Source organism: Eretmochelys imbricata, chromosome 3, assembly GCF_965152235.1.
Source record: "Eretmochelys imbricata isolate rEreImb1 chromosome 3, rEreImb1.hap1, whole genome shotgun sequence".
Classification (NCBI taxonomy): domain Eukaryota; kingdom Metazoa; phylum Chordata; order Testudines; family Cheloniidae; genus Eretmochelys; species Eretmochelys imbricata.
Window position 1 is genome coordinate 36890256 of NC_135574.1, and position 19155 is coordinate 36909410.

General features: G+C 37.9%; 1 protein-coding gene across 4 annotated transcripts in view; it reads left to right on the plus strand.

Annotated features, from left to right (window-relative positions):
- MYT1L (myelin transcription factor 1 like) overlaps nt 1–19155 on the plus strand; it is a 153058-nt gene that overhangs the window by 16511 nt on the left and 117392 nt on the right. For all 4 annotated transcript variants that reach the window (XM_077811565.1, XM_077811567.1, XM_077811563.1 and 1 more), the window contains exon 4: nt 6817–7187. In XM_077811565.1, coding sequence (XP_077667691.1) covers nt 6817–7187 — 371 coding nt within the window. The remainder of the gene's footprint in view (nt 1–6816; nt 7188–19155) is intronic.

Here is a 19155-nt window from a genome sequence, read left to right on the forward strand (position 1 = left end):
TGCTAGAATGATAGTTTGACCTGCTGTGTTGATGTTAATTATGATCTACTAAGTTAGTGTCCAAGGGTGTTGATTGAACTAATATACAGAGAGACATGTTGTTAAATGATTGGCAGTGTAACAGCATCCCTAATCTTTGCTTTACACCAGTTTTAGAATCATAGAATATCAGGAGTGGAAGGGACCTCAGGAGGTCATCTAGTCCAACCTCCTGCTCAAAGCAGGACCAATCCTCAATTTTTTTTGCCCCAGATCCCTAAGTGGCCCCCTAAAGGATTGAACTCACAACTCTGGGTTTACCAGGCCAATGCTCAAACCACTGAGCTATCCCTCCTGTGTTTTGGATCCCTCAATTTTTAGGTGTCCAGGCTGAGTCTCGATTAAAATTGAGACATCCAGTATCAGTAACCACTTAGTAAATTTAATCACATGTGCTACCTGTAGTGGATTAGCAGGAGTACATTAAATCTCTGCTGTGTGGATAGTATTGGCTGCCTCTCTGCTTCCAGGTGGAATTCAAGCTGTGGTTTGGGTTAAAGCTATACTGCTGTACATAGATTGGGGTCCTGGCTATCCTTTAGAGGCTGCCTCTCACCCTGTTCACCATTGTGATCATTTAGATCTGCTGAGATGCTTTTGCCAATGATCCCTGGATTAGCAGTGTGTTCCTGAGGATGGGAAGCGAGGCATAGCCCAATAGGGGGAGGTCCCAGCTGTTGAACTCACTAGATTCAGTCAACCACCACTCTAAGATTAGAACACTCCATAGCATGTATGTGACAATGGAATATCTAAGCAGATTCTAAGAGCTAGCCAAAACATCACCAGGAGCGAGGAGGGGGTTTCTTTGTTAGACAGAGGTGGTAGAGAGAAAGAGAGTTGTTTGTCTCTTTACATTTGTCTAGTGAGTTATTTTTAATGTATGCTGTGTGGCTAGCTGTCATGGGGATAGGCACATAAATATAAAGGACGGTGGAGAGAGATGAATTGTGTCTGGATGATGGGGCAGTCACTGGTGGCTTATATTTATTTATTTAAATACTTTTTGATCTAGAGATGCACATTGCTAGACCATACTGTTGCATTGCCCTCATTCTCCTGTCTGTCCTCTAACATCTTATATTCACCTACTGTATCTTGTCTTAAATTAGACTGGGGCTGAGAGAATGTCTTCCTGTGTGTTTCTAGAGCATCTAGCAGAATGGAGCCTTGATTTAAAAAGCTTGTAGAGGTTTTAGTGATTAGAATTCTTTGGTTCAGGTTAGTAAATAATTTGGTGGAAAAAATGGATTTCCTATGCAGAGGTAAGATATGTACAGAGATCCATAGACGTCTATGCTGGATTCAGCTTCTGAAGTTCCTTCCTGGAAATGGCTATCTGAGATGTAAGACTATTTCCACCAGCATAGTGGCCTGTTGCACTTCCCATTCCAATTTCCAAATAAAAGAAAAAAATCCAATGGAAAATGTGTTTAAAAAAAAACAACCCCCCCCCCCAACAATAAACTATTCCTCTGCTTGTGACCCAAACATTGACACATTGTGCCGCTGCAAGAGAAGCTGAAGTGAAAGTGACAATTCTGTTCTTATTGTTCACGTGGAGAAAAATGAAACAAAGTGTAAACCAGGCAAAAATAATTCAGATGTTTGCAAATCCTTTTGTATTAATAATCTAGGTTGTTATTAGTAACACAAGACAATTTGTTTTCAAAACCAATTAATTATTGTAAACTTGAAAGAATCCTTTCAAAGGTAATGTTCCAAGAGTGGAGTTTTTAATAACTGTTCTCAGTAAGAGAACAAGTTGGCTACTCAGTCTGACCATTTACATTCACAGGGTCATATTATGCCCTTAGTTTCACCTTTAGGAGATATTCCAGCCTTGGGTGTAAAACTATTAGGCCCCAATCCAGCAAAGCCCTTAAGCACATGCTCAAAATTAGGTCTATTGAAGTCAAAAGATATTGGCCCAAATGCTCAGCTGGTGTATATCAGGATAGCTTTATTGGCTTCAGTAGCTGTTGTACAGCAGCTGATGATGTGGCCTATTATATACATTTTAAATACAGAAAACATGTATTGCAACATTTTTAGTCTGACTGTGGGTAACTGACTAAAATTCGTTTAGTTTTACTTAAAAAAACCAAACAAACAAAAACACTACAATTTTTATATTGTACCATGACGTACACTGATGTTTGCTGAGTAACCATATAATCTTATTGTCACCCCTGTTCATTCTCCCATTTTCCCAACTGTTTTGTTATCCCTGGCCCCCTTTTGTTACATCCTATTTTAAATGACACCCCAATCCTGCAAACACTTATGTCCTTATATATATGCCTAGACACCTTGGAGTTGGTAGTAGTAGAGTAGTAGTAGTCTCCCGTTGCTGACGACGACGATGATCTTGTTGCAGTTCTCATATATATCCTTGGGACTACTCATATACATAAAGGTTCTAAATGGAAAAGTATAGAATTGAGGCATAGTTAGTATGCAAGCTGTTTGAGGCAGGTATCTCATCTTACAACATGTACTATGAGGCAGCTAGCACACATTTGGCAGTGTGACTTTTATTATTATTACTCCATAATGAATGGTACTAAACTCCCATGGAAGACATTTAGACGCTAGGGAGTTCAGCAAGGTCATTTATATTTGTGAAGCTGGTATCTTTTTAGCAAATTAACTGTTTTCATCAAATTGAAATAGTAATGTACGTATATGTTATTTGAGAAAGTCAGCAGCTCTCTACTTAATACTTTATTTTCAACGGAAAGAAAGCAAAATGAAGTAAAGATGACATTATTTGATAATATGCACTTGAACTGTGCTTCCTGTTTAAAAGAATTTGATTCATTGCACCAGAAAAATAGATTGTAAGGAATTGTGAAATACATGGGTTGCAGCCAGAGCTGTAGAGATTAATAATTTGATGGATGAGTTTACTATATTTTGGTATTCAAGTACTGAAGTTGACATAGTTGAGAAAGTGGTGACTTTAGGTCACATACCTAAAAATGTAGATGGGTACCTAGTAGGATTTTCAAAAGCAAGTTAGATGCATAATTCCCATTGCAATGATAGGAGTTAGGTACCTAACCTGCTAAGGTGCCTAAATATCCACCAAAGACTATACTTTAACTGAAATTAAAATGTCATGTGAAAAGAGGAGGGCAGTGTTGTTGGGGATAATTTTTAAGTTTGTTAAACTCAGATCCAATATTTTTAAAGTGCTAATACAAAGAAGAAAAAGCAATGTAGAATATTATTCAACTACAGAGCCTGAAACTTCATCTTGACTTCTTTCTTCTGAAGTCAATGAGTTCTTTGCTTGAGTTAGAACTGCAGCATGGAGCGCATAAAATAGGACACTCTATACTAAAGAAAGAATCTATTCAGATAGCATGCTGGTGGACATGTGATATATGATGCAACAAGTTGGGGCATAGGGAACATCAATCAGTAATATCTTTAATGACACATAAGGCATGGTTGAAAAGGTAAAAGTAGTGGGATGACTTAGAAATAAGATGTGAATTTGGGGATCAAAATGCATATTCCACAATGACAAGTCCTATAGCATTTAACAGAGAACAATAATACTGTATGGTTTTGAACCATCAGGTAGTTACATAAGATTGTTCAAAAACCATAGAAAAGCTACCATCCTCTATTAAATATAGATTTTTACATACTTTCCTTTGAACCCTAATACATTTTTCTATATCCCTACTGGTTTCATCCTGAGTAAGTTCTACAGGACTTTTCCATAGGGGTTGTTACTAAAAGAGTCTGAGAAAGTAAAATGAGTGGGAGGGACTCAAAAAGGAAATGGGGAGTATTCAGAGGGAAACTGCAGGAATCCCAACATGTAGGTATACTATTGAAAACAAATACAGCTGAAGTGTGCATGTGTGCGGTGTGAGGTGGGGTGGTGGGGGTAGGTGGGTGGTTGGGGAGAAACAAATACAGATGACATGGGGAATACAGGGAGCAATAAAATAGAAAAGCAAACAAGACATAAATCAATAGGATCATGGCTATGAGAGGGTATACACAAGTCTAAAAAATAAGTAGCTAAGACAATGATCACAGAAGCCAAAATTGAAAATGGAACGATCATTGCAGAAGGTATGGGGATAAAAAATAACAGGTGTTACAGATATATCAGGAACAGGAGGTCAATGAAAGAGACTGAAGTCTCTTTGTCCGACTGTGAGAGGAACTTAGTGACATATGAGGCAGAGATTGCTGGGAAGCAAAATGCTTTCTTTTCCTCAGTGTATTTACCAGAGGTAATGAGGGGAAAATGCCAGAAAGAGATAGGAATGTCTTGGAGGCAGAATATGAACAATTAATGAAACTAAGTGTAATACAAGAATAGATAAAACAAAGAAAGAGAAGAAATTAGGGCAGCTAAATAGAAAGAACGTTCCAGGTCTGATGGCCTGTCTCCCAAGATTCTGAAAGAGAGATATTATTTTTTTAAATTCCCACTGAACTTAAGATATACTTGAAAACTATAGAGGAGTCAATGAAAGACCATATTTTTAAAGGGTTCGTAAGAAGAATCAAGGCAATTTCAGACTTTTAGGGCTTAATATCCAAACAAAGCCAAGAACAGATTCTAGATGTTGATCAAGGACCAAATAGTTTGGATTGATGTAAACTGGTTGAAGTTGACCAAAAGGTGGTCATGGTTAACATACATGGTTAATTTTCTTGGGAGACTGACTGTATTGTAAATCCTACATGGTACTGGGTACTCTGGTCCCAATCCATCAAAGTACTTAATACACACTTAACTTGAATCCTGTGAGAAGTTCCATTAAATTCAATTAATTGCTTATGAGCTCGCCTGGATTGAAGCTAGAGGAGCCAGTACCTTTCAGGGTCGAGCATACTGAGCACAGAGAGAGAGAGAAAAGACATGCAGCTAGATTTACAAAGCAATGTACACATATGTCTAAACATGCAGATAGGAACCTAGTGGTATTTACAAAAAGCACCTAATTAAGTAAGGCATCTAACTCCCACTGATTTCAATTGCAGGTTAGTGGGACTGGGCCTAGAAGAAATGTCATGGGTTCTTAGGTGCCTTATGAAATATAGTGTAGAAAAATATAGACAAAGTTGAAATTGGTAAATAGGATTATGATTGGCAATTAGGTTGCCCTACCTTTACCCGTAATTGATTTCTAATGTGTCAATCACAATGGCCTTTAGTTGCCAAATCCAAAAATTAAAAGGAACATTGGCATAGTCTGACTAGGACCATATTCTCTGCTCCTTCCCAGAGTGACTTCTAGGAGAACTAGGTTTGGGTGAGATGGCTTTGCAAGTATTTAGCAGCCTTTTTTATTGTGTACAGTGTGGAAAAAAGAGGTAATTTCTGCATTGCATTCTAAATGTGACAAAACTCAAGCTCACTTTATCTCCAGTGATTTTCACAAATGAGGAGCTGCTTCAGCCCTTCACCCCTGAGCGTTTTACCTGAGATCTGCCTGTTGATTAGAATATTCTAAGAGGGTTATGAAAAGAGCGAGAGAGAGAGAGAGAGAGAGAGAGACTCAGTCCTGGAGCTAGTCAGGATGTAGCCCACTGACAGCTTTAAAAATAAGAATCAGAATCTTGAAGAATATGGTATTAATGGAACTCGCACTGAAGAAAGATAGTACTAACAGTATGAATGATATGGAGGATGAGTATGGACAGAAACTTAAAATCATCAGGGAAGCAAATGACAAACTGTGATAACGGAATATAGTTCAAATCAGAGGTGACCATTATGGCACCATCCAGACGACATCTGGAGTATTGAGCACCAGGAGGGGCCCCGTGTTTTAAATAAGGAAGTTCAAGTGAAACTTCTTTACGCAGAGGGTAATTCAATGTGTGCAACAGAGCTCTCTCAAAGGAGATCATATTAGACCAGAAATTATGGGGAAAACATTAAGTTGGACAGATAGGTGGACAACCCAACAGAAAAGTAGCATGATCCTCTTCTGTCCTATAATGTTGTTATGCCTGTAGCTAAGGTGATCAGAGAACAAATGATACCCAATTTCAGATAAGTCTGACTTTCAGCTCTGATGTTTTCAGAAAATATCATAGGATTTGTATGGATACATTTTAACTTGAATGTTTGAGACCTTCTAAAAGTAGTTCTGCCAATTTTTATGTTTGTTTTGGTTTTTATGCACCTTCATGGCACATAATGGAGAGGTAAAGTGAATAATTGAAGACCAATTTATTGTTATTATTGTTATCTATATGTAAGGGTCCAGTCCTACTCTTAGCTTCAAATGTTTCAGGAGCAGATCCCAGTTGTAACTGACCAAAATCTCACTGAATAGTTTAAAGATATGAAGGACTTCTTTCCCACTCCTTACAGTACTGATCAATAATTGCTAGGAAAAAATTATTTGCTATAAATTAAAAAAAAATGCATCTACCATGGAACAAAGTTCAACATGAAGCAGAGATAACACAGTGCAGGGAGAGCGAGGAGGGGAGCGGGAAAAAAATTCTTATTAGCTTTATAATTGCAGTGATGACCCCTGGGTATAGCATTTCCAGACAGCTAATGACTGACTAGACGCCGTGAGGGTTTGGAAGGGCCTTCCCCTTTGGTCATTATTGCCTAAGCAAAGTGTATTTTTTTTCAAAAATGTACATTTTAAGGAAAGCAATTGATGTAGTAAATAATTATAAAACCTGATTAAATGACATAATGCTTTGCACAATCTGACCTGCAGAGGAGAACTGCCAGACAGTGTAATAACATAAGTCTTTTATTTTTCCGAATAGTGTTTATGGCTGTCCTTTGGCAAAAAAAAGAAAAACACAAGATAAGCAACCCCAAGAACCTGCTCCCAAAAGAAAACCCTTTGTGGTTAAAACAGACAACTCTTCAGTAGATGAGTGTTATGAAACTGATGGAACAGAGGAGATGGATGAAAAGGAGGAGGAGGAAGAGGAAGAGGAAGAGGAGGAGGAGTATTCTGATGACAATGAAGAGCAAGGTGATGAGGAGGAGGAGGAGGATGAAGAAATAGATCGAGAAGAGGAAGAGGAGATTGAAGAGGAAGAAGAGGAGGATGAAGAGGAAGCAGAAGATGTGGAGGAAGAGGAGGAGGAAGAAGAAGAGGAGGAAGAGGAGGAGGAGGAGGAAGAACGTGGTAATAATAAGAGTATTAGTAAAAAATAAACATTGTGTGTATTATGTGTTAATCTTTCAGTGTGGTGTCCAGGTATTTAGCTGTGCAGCTCTCATTAAAGCTAATGGAAGTCATGCAGCTAAATCTCCCTGTGCCTTGCTGAAAATGTACCCCACAGTGTTCTTTTAACATCTATTTTAATGACTGTCTTCCAAATAATTTTGATGCCACTAGATGTCAAATTTTCAAATACAGAAGTGTGTGTGCCAAAAAATGCCTGCAGAAATGTGTAACTGGATTAATGCATGCAATTGCCAGGTATGCATGCAAAAACTGGGTAAAGGTACAAGCAAATGGTTAACTGCAAGTTCCTGTTCTCATCATTTGCATGTACATTTACTGAATCTGCCTACCTAATAGCGGTGATCGCTCAGATAAGCGGTCATGTGTTTGCAGGTGGTTTTCTGGTGAGCACAAGTGGATCTCTTCCCTTTGAAAATTTGGCCCTGAACTTTCTTTCAGACAAACAATATCAGAATGAAATGTTATCAGATACTTTGGTTCTTTGAGACTTGGATGTTGTGTACTTTAGTTGATTTTATTAAAACTATGGAGAGTGACAGGTTTACACAAAGAAAGTCCTTCTAAAATTATATTTTCTGAATACAGTACCGTACATTTGATGCCTTTTACCTATATAGATATTAATTAGTAGCCCAGCTAATTTAGTAGCACTGTGATTAATCCATTGACTTTTCTTTTTACTGGGATTGTGGACTCTGTGTAAGCATATTTTTCAAAATATATGATAACTCTCTGCTTACCTCAGAATCCCTCCATTAATTACATTATAATGTACTGGGATGAAAATGAAGAATCGTGCAAAGATTAATGAGCTATCTAAAAAGTATTTTGTTCCCATTTCCAGGGAACACGTTTTTGGTTGGGTAGATTCACCTTTCAAACCAATAAAAATATAAGAAAAACTTTCAGCGCTCCTCAGTTGGATTCCTCTTAGGAGCCAGATATGAAAGTTGTCTGACTTTTGTTTCAGCATTCTGTTAGATCAGGTTTAGAAAAAAGATTTAGCAAGCACTCTTTTCATTCAGACAACTGTGTGGCTTACAGATGGCTATAAGCAATTTTTTTGCAGATGCCTCAACCCACAGCATTTCCTCATTCACTTTTAATTTGCGTACCAAAACTATTAAAAACAAGGTAGCCAAGCTTGAAAGTTCCGAAGGAGTTTGATGCTGGGGGAGACTGGTTCCTTATGCAAAGGACTCTGTTGTTTCAGAACCTGTAAGGGTAGTCTATCTGAGCTAAGGCAGGTGTGTGACTGCAATTGCTATCCTGTTGGATTGCATAGGAACTCTAGCAGTTCTTTCTTAAGAGGTAATGGCAACTGAACATCTTGGCAACTGGATCATAGTGGAGCTGTTGCAATGGTTTTGGGCCCAGGTGGAAAATAATGAATCTACACTATCAAAAATGATTTAAGGGGGAAAAAAGACTCAGGAGCTAAAGAAACTTCCTTTTGCCAAGCTTCGTATTAGGTTTACTGGTACAGATATTATGGAACATGGTGCTTTACTTATGTCCAGCACTGCTGCACGTACAGTTAGTGATCCTAATCAACAACTTTAGTGGCTGCTATTGTTTCTTAGCTGTTTTCTTTCTGTGAGTAGGCTCGAATTAAGAACTGCAAATTAGGAATTTTGCAGTAGTACCTTTATTAGCTAAACATCATATTAGAGGAGATGAAAAGTCAAACAGGTCAGCTACCCAAGGGATCTCGTGTTACTTTAGGGGTAATATGTAGTTTCCTAGATAAAAGAAAAAGTATTTCTCTGTAAAATACTGGGAATGCAGAAAAGAAAGTCTAATAAAATAGGGGGCTTGATAGTGGAATTATTCAGGGCAAATTAATTCAGGACAAATTAATTTTATGACCTTCTTGAAATCAGCATATCATTATAGAGGTGATGCTAGTTACAGCACAGTTGAGTGATGAGATAGAGTTACTAACCTAATGATGAAGATAATAAGAAGTTCTTTTTCTCCAAGTCAAGAGTAGGCAGACCTAGATTTGAGATGATAGCCATAGTTTGTTGTTTTGAGAGGTCCAGAAGATATTTAATTAAACAGATTTTTTGGGATAATTTATTTTATATAGTTTTTGACCAAGAACCTAAAATGTCTTCTCCTTCCATTGCTCATAATACAGGAATCTTTCATCATTTACTGGAATTCCTTGCTTATATTTTTAGAACTCCCTTAAAGTGAATCATTAAGAGCCTGTTCTGGGAAAATCACAGTATGTGCACAGCCAGCATAATTACAATTAGAAACTAAGAGTAGAACTTCTAATGGAGATAAAGGTATCTCTGCAGTTCTCATAAAAGTTTTTGTCAGTGGTGCTGTAGTTTTACGATATTATAGAAATTTTGCAAAGTTTCATAACCAAACCTAATCTTAATGGACAGAACAATTAAAATCTCAGACAGTTTTGCTAGGAAAATTCTATCAGATGGGAATATGATCTCTGAGTCAACAACTATGAGAAACATAAAGCAATGTATTATATAATTTCCTACGTCCAAATTAAGTTTCCTGTTATATGGGGTTAAATCCAGAGACACCCCAAAGAACTAACTGTAATAACTCTGGAGTTACCCCCATGTAATAGGAAACTGAATTTAGGTTTAAATTTTCAAAGGGGCCTAAGTGATTTAGGAACATAATTCTTACTGATTGACGAATGACGCTCATGCTTGGGCTCTGAAATCACTTAAGCCCTTTAGAAAATCCCATCCTTAGGCCCAAACCTTTGATATAATAAAGGACTTGGAAGACACAGAAGCATCCTAAAGCAACACTCTTACAAATCTCAAAATACCAATTTAAGAGAACCAAAGACTTTTTGGCGTTAGATCCCAAATCCTTTGCTCATATCTCAGTATATAATCACTTGTACTAATATTAATGCTTAAAATGCCCTTTCAATGGCCACAACATTCATTTTAACCTTACGTTAAATGTAATGAATCTCTTTGAAGGACAGGGATATATCCAATCAAAGAGTAGCACAGGCCTGAAAAGCCCTTATGTACAGTACTACCACTATGAAAGGAAAGATAAAAATTTCCAATTTCTTTCACATTCCCAAAAGACAAAGCAGACAGGTGACCCTTGTTAAGATAACCTAACCTGTAAATTCCAATTCACATGGGAAGGCTGTCAGTAAGATAGTAAGATAAAGCCCACTTTTAGGGAGTGCTCCTTCACTTTGGTGGTTATTGCTGAAAATCTCTGGAGTCAAATACTTAGGGCATATTTGCTTTGCAAGGCAAACTAAGGTATTTCTCCTTCTGAGAAGAGATCACTTCAGATAGCTGGTTCCCAAAGACTGTTTCACAAAGCTTTTCTATTATAGAAAGAAATCTCCGTTGGAGGAGCTCCAGGAACGGATGTTCCAAGGCACCATTTAGCCTATATCACATGAAGACATTCAAGATGGCTTGTACTCCAGGTATTTCATAATCCCTCAGGGTCAGGAGGAGTCAGGCTAATTCTAGATCTAAGTAAATTTAATACATCGATCAAGTCTAATCCATTTCACATGATCATGCTACAAAAGATTTATTGCAGTTTAGTAAAAGGTAAATGGTCAGGATGTATAGATTTGATAAATACTCCCTTTTATATCACATTAATTCCTTCAAATTCACAGTAGCATATACAGTATACCGGTACAAGGTACCACATAATGTTTGCATAACTGCAAGGCACAGTTGCAGCATATTCAAGGAAACTGAATATAGAGCTTTGCATTACAGACTATTACTTGGAAATACAGAGAGAAAATGCTTCACCTTTTTCTCACTTCTACGAATTGGACTACTGTTTTTTAATACTCTGGTGAAATTTGGCCCTTTCCCCACTAGCACACACTAGGCTATTGGTACATAGATACATGTTGTCTTGAAATCCACCTATTAGTTTATAGTTTAACTTTGATAGTGCCCTCCTTTATCTTCCTGATCCCTTCATCAGCTTGCTTCTGTGACTGATTATGCATGTCCCTCTAAGCAAAAGGAGACACAAACACCAATCTAAAGATGAAAGGATCGGTACTGAGGAAATTGTGGTAGAACACAGATCCCCACTGTCCTTGCAACTGAAGAATCTCAAAGTCTCTGAAACAATGAAATAAACTGGTCTTTACCAGAGAGGTGGCCTGTCCAATCTGCCTAGCATCAATCACTTATTTAATCATTTATTCAAACTATTAGCAAAAAAGCAGTCACACATTTGGTGAACACAGTAAAGCATTCAATATTAATCGGAGCAAAAGAGCTAGGCACCTGTTGTGGTGTACCATATATGCAAAACATCTAACCAAAGAAATGACAGCCTTAAATGAAGAGGCCAGGAAACAGCTGTTCACTGTTTAGAACAATAAATGGAAAGGAGTACATTTTCCAGGATCAGAGAGGATTTAATACACAGAAGGGGAAGCAATCCTTCAGAATATGCTGGTGTACTCTTCTATTCATGTGTATTGCACTATATTTTCACCTCCTTTATAAAAGAAGGTGGAGAATACTGTGATGGGGGTGTGTTGCCACCAACAGTATAAGGGCGGGGGGGAACCTAACAGCAATGACCAGAAGACCTTACTTCAGTCCCTTGATGGATGGTTGTTGATACAAAATGTTAATATTGCCTTTCATCTCTAGTTTTCAGAGATGCAAAGGTATGCAAGTGATCAGGTCATGCTACTGTATGCTACTGATGTCTTTGTTTTTGTACCAGATGTATCATTCCTACCAAACTAGGCCTGTGTAAATGTAGAGATTGCTCAATGTTTTCATTTTTAGTAGTTTGTGCCATTTGAGTTAGTATTACTCTGGTCAGAATTACTCTTTCCCAGCCAAATTCAACTGGAAATAATGTGATTTTTAAAAAAACAAGTAGCTCAGAGCAGGAATGCACAAGCCTTAAAAATAGGGTTTAGAGAAAAACTAGCTAGTAGATTCCCTCTGGATACCTCTAGTTCTTGTGGAATTGGGCCAGATATATTTATCATGCTTACTCTGCTTACTTTTGTTTAAAAACAAATTTGCTGCTAGATAGGCTTTCACTTGCTCCAATACTATATGGTTAAGGTGGTTACCATTTGGTACTCTTAGACAGTATCATTTGTTAACTGTATTCTTCAAATGTTGTACTTTTTCTTCCGGTGCTCCTGTGAGACTGGACCTGATTCTGAGCTCACTTACATCAGTATAAATTAGGAATAACTCCACTTAAATCAGTGGAATTACATTTATGTAAAGTGATTTTGTGTCTATCACATCCTCCTTCACCTCCTCCTCTTTAAAAAATGTTAAATAGAGACTGTTCTGTCTGTAAATGCATAACACAGTTCGGTAGCAATTCTTTCAGACCCTGATTTAGCAAGGTGCTTAAACATATGCCCAACTTTAAGCATGTGATCAGGTCTATTGGCTTTAACTCACTTGCTTAAAATTGGGAATGTGGCTAAGTATCTTGCTGAGTTCAGACATTACATACTTAGTGTCTCAAAAAAACAGATGCAGGCACAAGATCTTCTGGTCCTTCAAAACTAAACAGTCTAGTTACAGCTTTGTACAATATAAGGGAAGCATTCACCTTTGATAATGCAAATACTGGATCCCTGCTGTAAATATATACACAGAGAACTTCCATTGACATCAGCTGTAGTTCTGCAAATGGAGTTAGGACAGACTATGCAATATTAATAATTAAATTTGAAGTCTGGATAAGAGACCTGAGAGGAGAGTATTACTGTAAGTGTTCACACCAGAACTACTTGACAGTTGATTTAATTTTGTTTTGTTTTGAATCTGTTTTATCAGTGAATATAGTTGTTTTGGTTGTATTAGCACTTGTTTTGTAACTTGCTGACTGTTGCCCAGAATCTTAATTGAAAACAAGGCATTGGCCTCACTGAGTAATGACGAATTACCTTTGGGCTTCACTGCAATCTGTTTATTTGCAGCTGTGCCAGGGGAGCTGGGACACAGTCATATAGGACACACATAGATTGTGGTTCCAGAAGCAGGGGCAATCCGAGGGGTTGTGCATCTAATATTTCTCTCACTTTCCTTTACCTGTGAACAAATGCAGAGTGTATCCTTGACTCCACCTCCTCCCCATGGTGGGTGGCAGAGCAATGTATTAAATTACTCCCTCCTGGAGCAAAGTGGGATTTGGGGAGGAATTCAAAGGGAAAATATTGTAGTATTAGGAATGTACTCTGATATCTATTGTGACTCTTTGAAACACAGTTCCTTAGCAGTGATCCCCACTTTGTCACACAGCTGCTTATACAGGGATGTGCCTAAAAGCTCAGTCTAGAACTTAGTGAATAAAATGAAATACCTGTCCTCTGCATGGGTACCCCAAACAAATATGACCTGATGTTGTCCTTGAAAGTCTCACATCTGAAAGATAGCACACAAGGGAAGGTTTTCACATGGTATATAAGAATGAACTTTTAATATCCATTATCCCTGTGAATTCCATTGTTTTCTAGAGCCAGAAGTTCCAAGACGGAGAAAACAAAATTAAGCTGTCAAGGATTTGTAGTAGTATAGGTAGAGAGTATATAGCCTACATGAGTGTCTCTTGACTTTTGCATTTGGTGGTTCCAAAAGCATGCATGGAAATTCTGCTCACCAGCAAGTCAATATTAAAGATTCTAATTTGATCTCTTTTGCTAAGACTCTTGGTTCGTGCAGCTCTAAGAGGGCCAAATGGTGCTCATTTTACTCAGGAAATGCTCCCTTTGGAGTTACAGGATGTATCCTACTGGAATTTTGAATGAACAAGTCCAGAAGGATTTCATCCAGAAAAGTGAAAGTTTCTGTTTGGCCAGTGAGGATCTTATGTTTCTTCCTGAAATTTTCCACTATAACAGTTCCACCAGGGGTGAATACTAAACGGAAAAAAACCCTGAGAAAATTATCCTGTGACACAAAAGCAACAATCTATAATAAATATATTTATATAATCATGAGTAACTGTTATTATAGGAGCATTGTCTTCTTTGCGTAATGGGTTCCAGAACAATTAAGTTGCGTTCTTCTGTTACCTGTACTGCACATGAGACAATACTTTTATACCTTAAGAGGTACATTCACTTGAATTAATTAATTTAGGTTACAGACAGTCTTTGAATCTGCAGGAGCTAGAATTAGCCAGTCAGCCAGCTTGCCAGTGCAGTCAGCAGAAGACAGAGAACTCTAATGTTAGCAAAGAAACAAGAAGTCGGGTTAAGAATATAAAAGTGGTAATTAGAGAGGACTATTCAAAGGATCGGGGAAATCAAGCTGGTTTTGGTAACTTTGGTTATTAAAATTCCCTGAATCAATGGGTATATCTAGGCTGCTACAGAAAATATGGATATTAATTTTTGTTATTTTTTTATCCTCTCCCCATATTACATATATAAATAATACCTGGTGCCAAAAGTGGTTAATATTTGTTTGTTTGTTTGTTTGATGAATTTTTTAAAGAATCTGTTCTAGAGATTATATATTGGTAGTGTTTTGAAACATTTATGTGTGAGAAACCTCATGCTAGCTAATTTATGACAGCATTAAGCCTTATTTGACATGAACTGATCATGTGAGCTGATCAAATTAAACTAGAATCCATAGGTTTGACAATCCTAATCTCAAAAACTGTGCTGGAAAATGGCTAGGTAAACACTGAAGCATGGGACATCATGTCTGTTTTCAGTTTTGCTGTTGTAAAGCTGAAGTAACTCCACTGATGTCAGCGACTTCAAAGAGCTGTATGTGGCCTGGCCTGCCCCGTATACAAAAAAGCACTGATTGTGAAATCAAGATTTTCATTATTTTTCCATATAGTGGATGAGATGGGAGCTCTTTGTTTATTGCATACACTTTTAAGCATTGTACACACTGCACTGATTATTCCTTCTGATTTATATCATGGTCTCATGTATCAAATTTGCAGTTCTACCATATCCCTAATGTTACAAAAAAGTGATGTGTAACTGAGAAACATTTGCTAAACAGCTTCTTGGACATTCAGCGAAGCACTGGACTAAAACCTTTATAGAGAAGCCCCCTACCTATCTTGGCATTGTCTGCAATAATTAAACCAGTCATTCAGTTTTAAAGTCAGGCTTCAGATTGAAAGTTGATTATCATTTCTCCTCCCACTACAGTATAATGAATAAAGCCCTACCCTCAGATAATTAAGCACCAGAAGAATTTAACAAAGTAGCAAGTGGAATACAAAATGACCAATAATTATTACTAGAACATTCAGAAGAGAGGTGGAACCACAGGATTTAATAGATAAAGCAATCAATAGATTTAAAACATTATTGATTTTTAATATCTGATGAGTACAGTCCATTTGCATATCACTGTCCATGCCCCAAGGAACTTACAGATGTTACATTTCAAACACAAAATGCCAGATGAGATCCAATCTGGAAGTGACATGGTGTTGTTGCTAGTATTTTTAATCATCTGTTTTCTCTTTAGGGGACTATTGTTGAAAGTCTGCATGGAAGTGAATGTTTTAAGGGGGGATTTATTTGAAGAAAAGGGAGGGAGAACTTCTGTTATACAAGGAGAGTGAGCAACTTCCAAGTGTAAAGGGGAAAATGGAAATGAGTATGAAGAAAAATATTGATACCAAAGGAATGATTAGGACGTCAGGCTGGGAGGATTGCAGACAAAGGGTAAGGGAATCAGGGTTCTGGGTCATTTGCCGGTTACAGCAGAGTATTAGGAAGATAAGAAAGCAGAGATGTAGACAGGAGTAGCATTATGCAGGGCCCTAAAAGTAATGATGAAAAGCTTGAACTTGGTGTGAAAGGCAACAGGAGGATAGCAAAGGAATAAGAGGAAAGTGACATGGTCAGAGTGGAAGGAAAGGAAGATGAGTTTAGTGGCAGGAGAAAGGTTGATCAGAAGCAGGGGTAGGTAACACGTCCATACCCACATGCATCTCTGTGGATATTCTATTCTATTCTATTCTATAGGTTTTTACATGACCCTCATCGTCGCAGTATGTGTGCGCCTTCAAGTAGTGCATTAAATGACTAACATCTGTTTATCATGTCACCACTCTTTTCCTGTGCTGGTGGCATTGTTTGATGTAGGTATTATTTGGGGGGATTAACGCATCCATGATTTAGTACAGTCAGACCTAAATTATTGGCACTCTAGTTAAGTCTACTATCAGTTTTCACCAGATAATGTCCCCCCAAGATTTGACTTCAGTGCCTAAACACCTGCTGAACTATTTATGTCTTTTTCTCCACTACTTTGCAGCACCATCTGATTTGGGAGCATTTCACACTCATTTTTCACCCGTGTACCTGACTACACAAAGTGTAGAGCAGTAGAGAATCAGGCCCAAAGAATTCAAACTATGGTCTGATGTATTAAAGTCTGACTTGTGCATAAAGGCTTTGTGCAAGCACTGGGCTATTGCTTCTGCCACCTCCTACTGCCCCGCCAGCTGGTCTTGAGTTAGCTGGCTAGTTGTCTATAACTAGGTAAGTTAGCCAGCAGGGTTTGAAGGCTGCACTCATGGTCCCTGTTTTTCTCAACCGTCTGTCTAAAGATTTCTTTTGTCTCTTGAGATCTCCAGATAATTTGGGTTCTATTTTATTGGTTTTCTTAATTTTGAGCTGAAATAATGACATCATATCAATTGAACGATCATACTTTTTCTTGAAATGTCTTGAAAATGTAGTTTGGGTGGATGGGTTTGGAAGCATGAAGGGTGCGATTTTCAAGACACTTAGTGTTGCTGTAATTCTGCTCTCATTGAAACTAAGGGAAGTTTTATCCCCAGTGACTCAACTGGAAGCAAAATTAGACTCACTGAGTACTTTTGAAAAACCCACGCAAGATTTCATGACCCTTTGTTAGGTTTATCTACCTCTGATCAGTACACCATGGACTCAGTAAACATGGCTTCATTTGTGGGAAAAATATTAAAAACAGGGGTGAGCCAAATTTACTTGTCATTTAGAGATACATAATTAGGAACGATCATCATGTATTTATAAAAAGATAACTGTCCTGGCAAATATGTGCCTTGCTTGAGGTCACTTGTTTGAAGTAATGTACATCAATGTAGAGATTGTGTTGAAACAATGTACCTGATTTATCTGAGTTTTAGGGAAGAATTTGATACTCTTCCACTTAATAAATTTATTTAGAAAGTCGTAAAGCATAGTACAGCGGCAAATACAAAGTGTTAAAGTAAACAAATTAATAATGGGTAGATTAGTTCTATTAGCTGATAAGTAGTCTAAGCACTTCAGTGTAGAGAAATTTAAAGTAATGAGACTAGAGCCCAAAAATGGACAAATAACTGAGAGTGAAAAAAATTGTAGAGTGATTTTAATGTGACTCATCTGCAGCATACTTGCAGGAAAAGAGCAAACATGATCTCAGGTGGATTTAGAACAAGCAGTTCTGATCTCATCACTAGTTTTATGTTGGTGTAACTCCTCTGAACTTCATTATAGCTACCCTGGTTTGCACCATTGTGAGAGTAGGAACAGACTCACAGAATAAATCAGAAAAATGTAATTTGCACATTATAAGCTAAGACTGCATATATATAATGGAAATTTAGCTATTGTACTTATTTAATTATTTATTTTACTTGATTTACTTGATTGATGATCTACTTTCTGATGTCTCAGGGCACATAATCAAAATTTAATAAATACCATTGCAATACCCTTTTCCAATGAGCAAAAAGAAAAGGAAATTACCTTAAAACAAACAAACCCTTCCACTATTCCATCATCCCCTCAAAGACATGCATCAGAAAAGAGAAGTGTTTGTACTGTACTCTAAAGTTCCATAGATTCTCGTTCTGTTGGATATCCTAGAAAAATGAGTTCCAGAAAGAAACGCCCTTGGTTGAGATTGTTCTGCTACTAGCAACCAGATTTAAATGTGGGGTCCATGAAATTAGCTGTGGTGCTTGACCTAAACCACTGCCACAGTTATTGCAGGACAGGCATGGTTTCAGGTAACTAAGCTTCAGCTTCAAGTTTTCAAGGGTATCCCAAGTAATGTAATGTAACAACCCCTAGAAGTCACAAAGACTCTATTGTCTTCCCCGTCTAGTAACTGCAGACAAAGTAGCCAAACTTCACACTCAACAGTGTCAAATACTCTCGTATCTAAAAGGATCAGCATAGACTCCTGATTATTCCCCACTGACAGGAGGAAATCCTCAGCCAGTAAGACCAGCACAGCTTCCATGACATACTAAAACCAGACTAACAGGGATGAAGGAATCCATGTGACACCAAAATTGCCTTGCCACAACCTTCAGGATAATCTTCCCAACGATGGCAGATTAGAGGCAGGTCAGTTGACAAGATTACAGCATGAAGAACCTGACCCAAATTTTCCCAGGGAAGTCATTGCAATTGTCCTCCCTAGACACAAATCCTTTCTGACCAGGACAGCCAGTCCAATGCAGAGCTGCACAGCAGGTGGGAAATTCCTCACAATATGAAAGATCTGTTAGTTTCCAAGCGGAGCCACAGAGGATATACCAGGAGGTCAGCCACTTGGAACAATCCTGCTGGAAATAACTTTGTGTGTGTACAGTAGTAGAAAGAACAAAGTTTTCTTCACCACTACCAATACCATACCATAAATGTTTATACATCCTGAGGCTGAACTGGTCTCTGGGCATGTCTGCCACTGCCCTATTCAGGGTGTGAAAGGTAATACTATACAACTGTGAGGATGGAAATTAGGCAGAGAATGCTTAGGGGCTTCTTTGTCGATGGCTGTAAACAGAAGAGGATCCAGTGTTCTATGGTAGCAGGCACATTGATAGAGTGAGTCACTGGCCATGGACTAAACGATATGAATTGAAGAGTAGGGTCTCTGCTAATTGGTGTCCTACC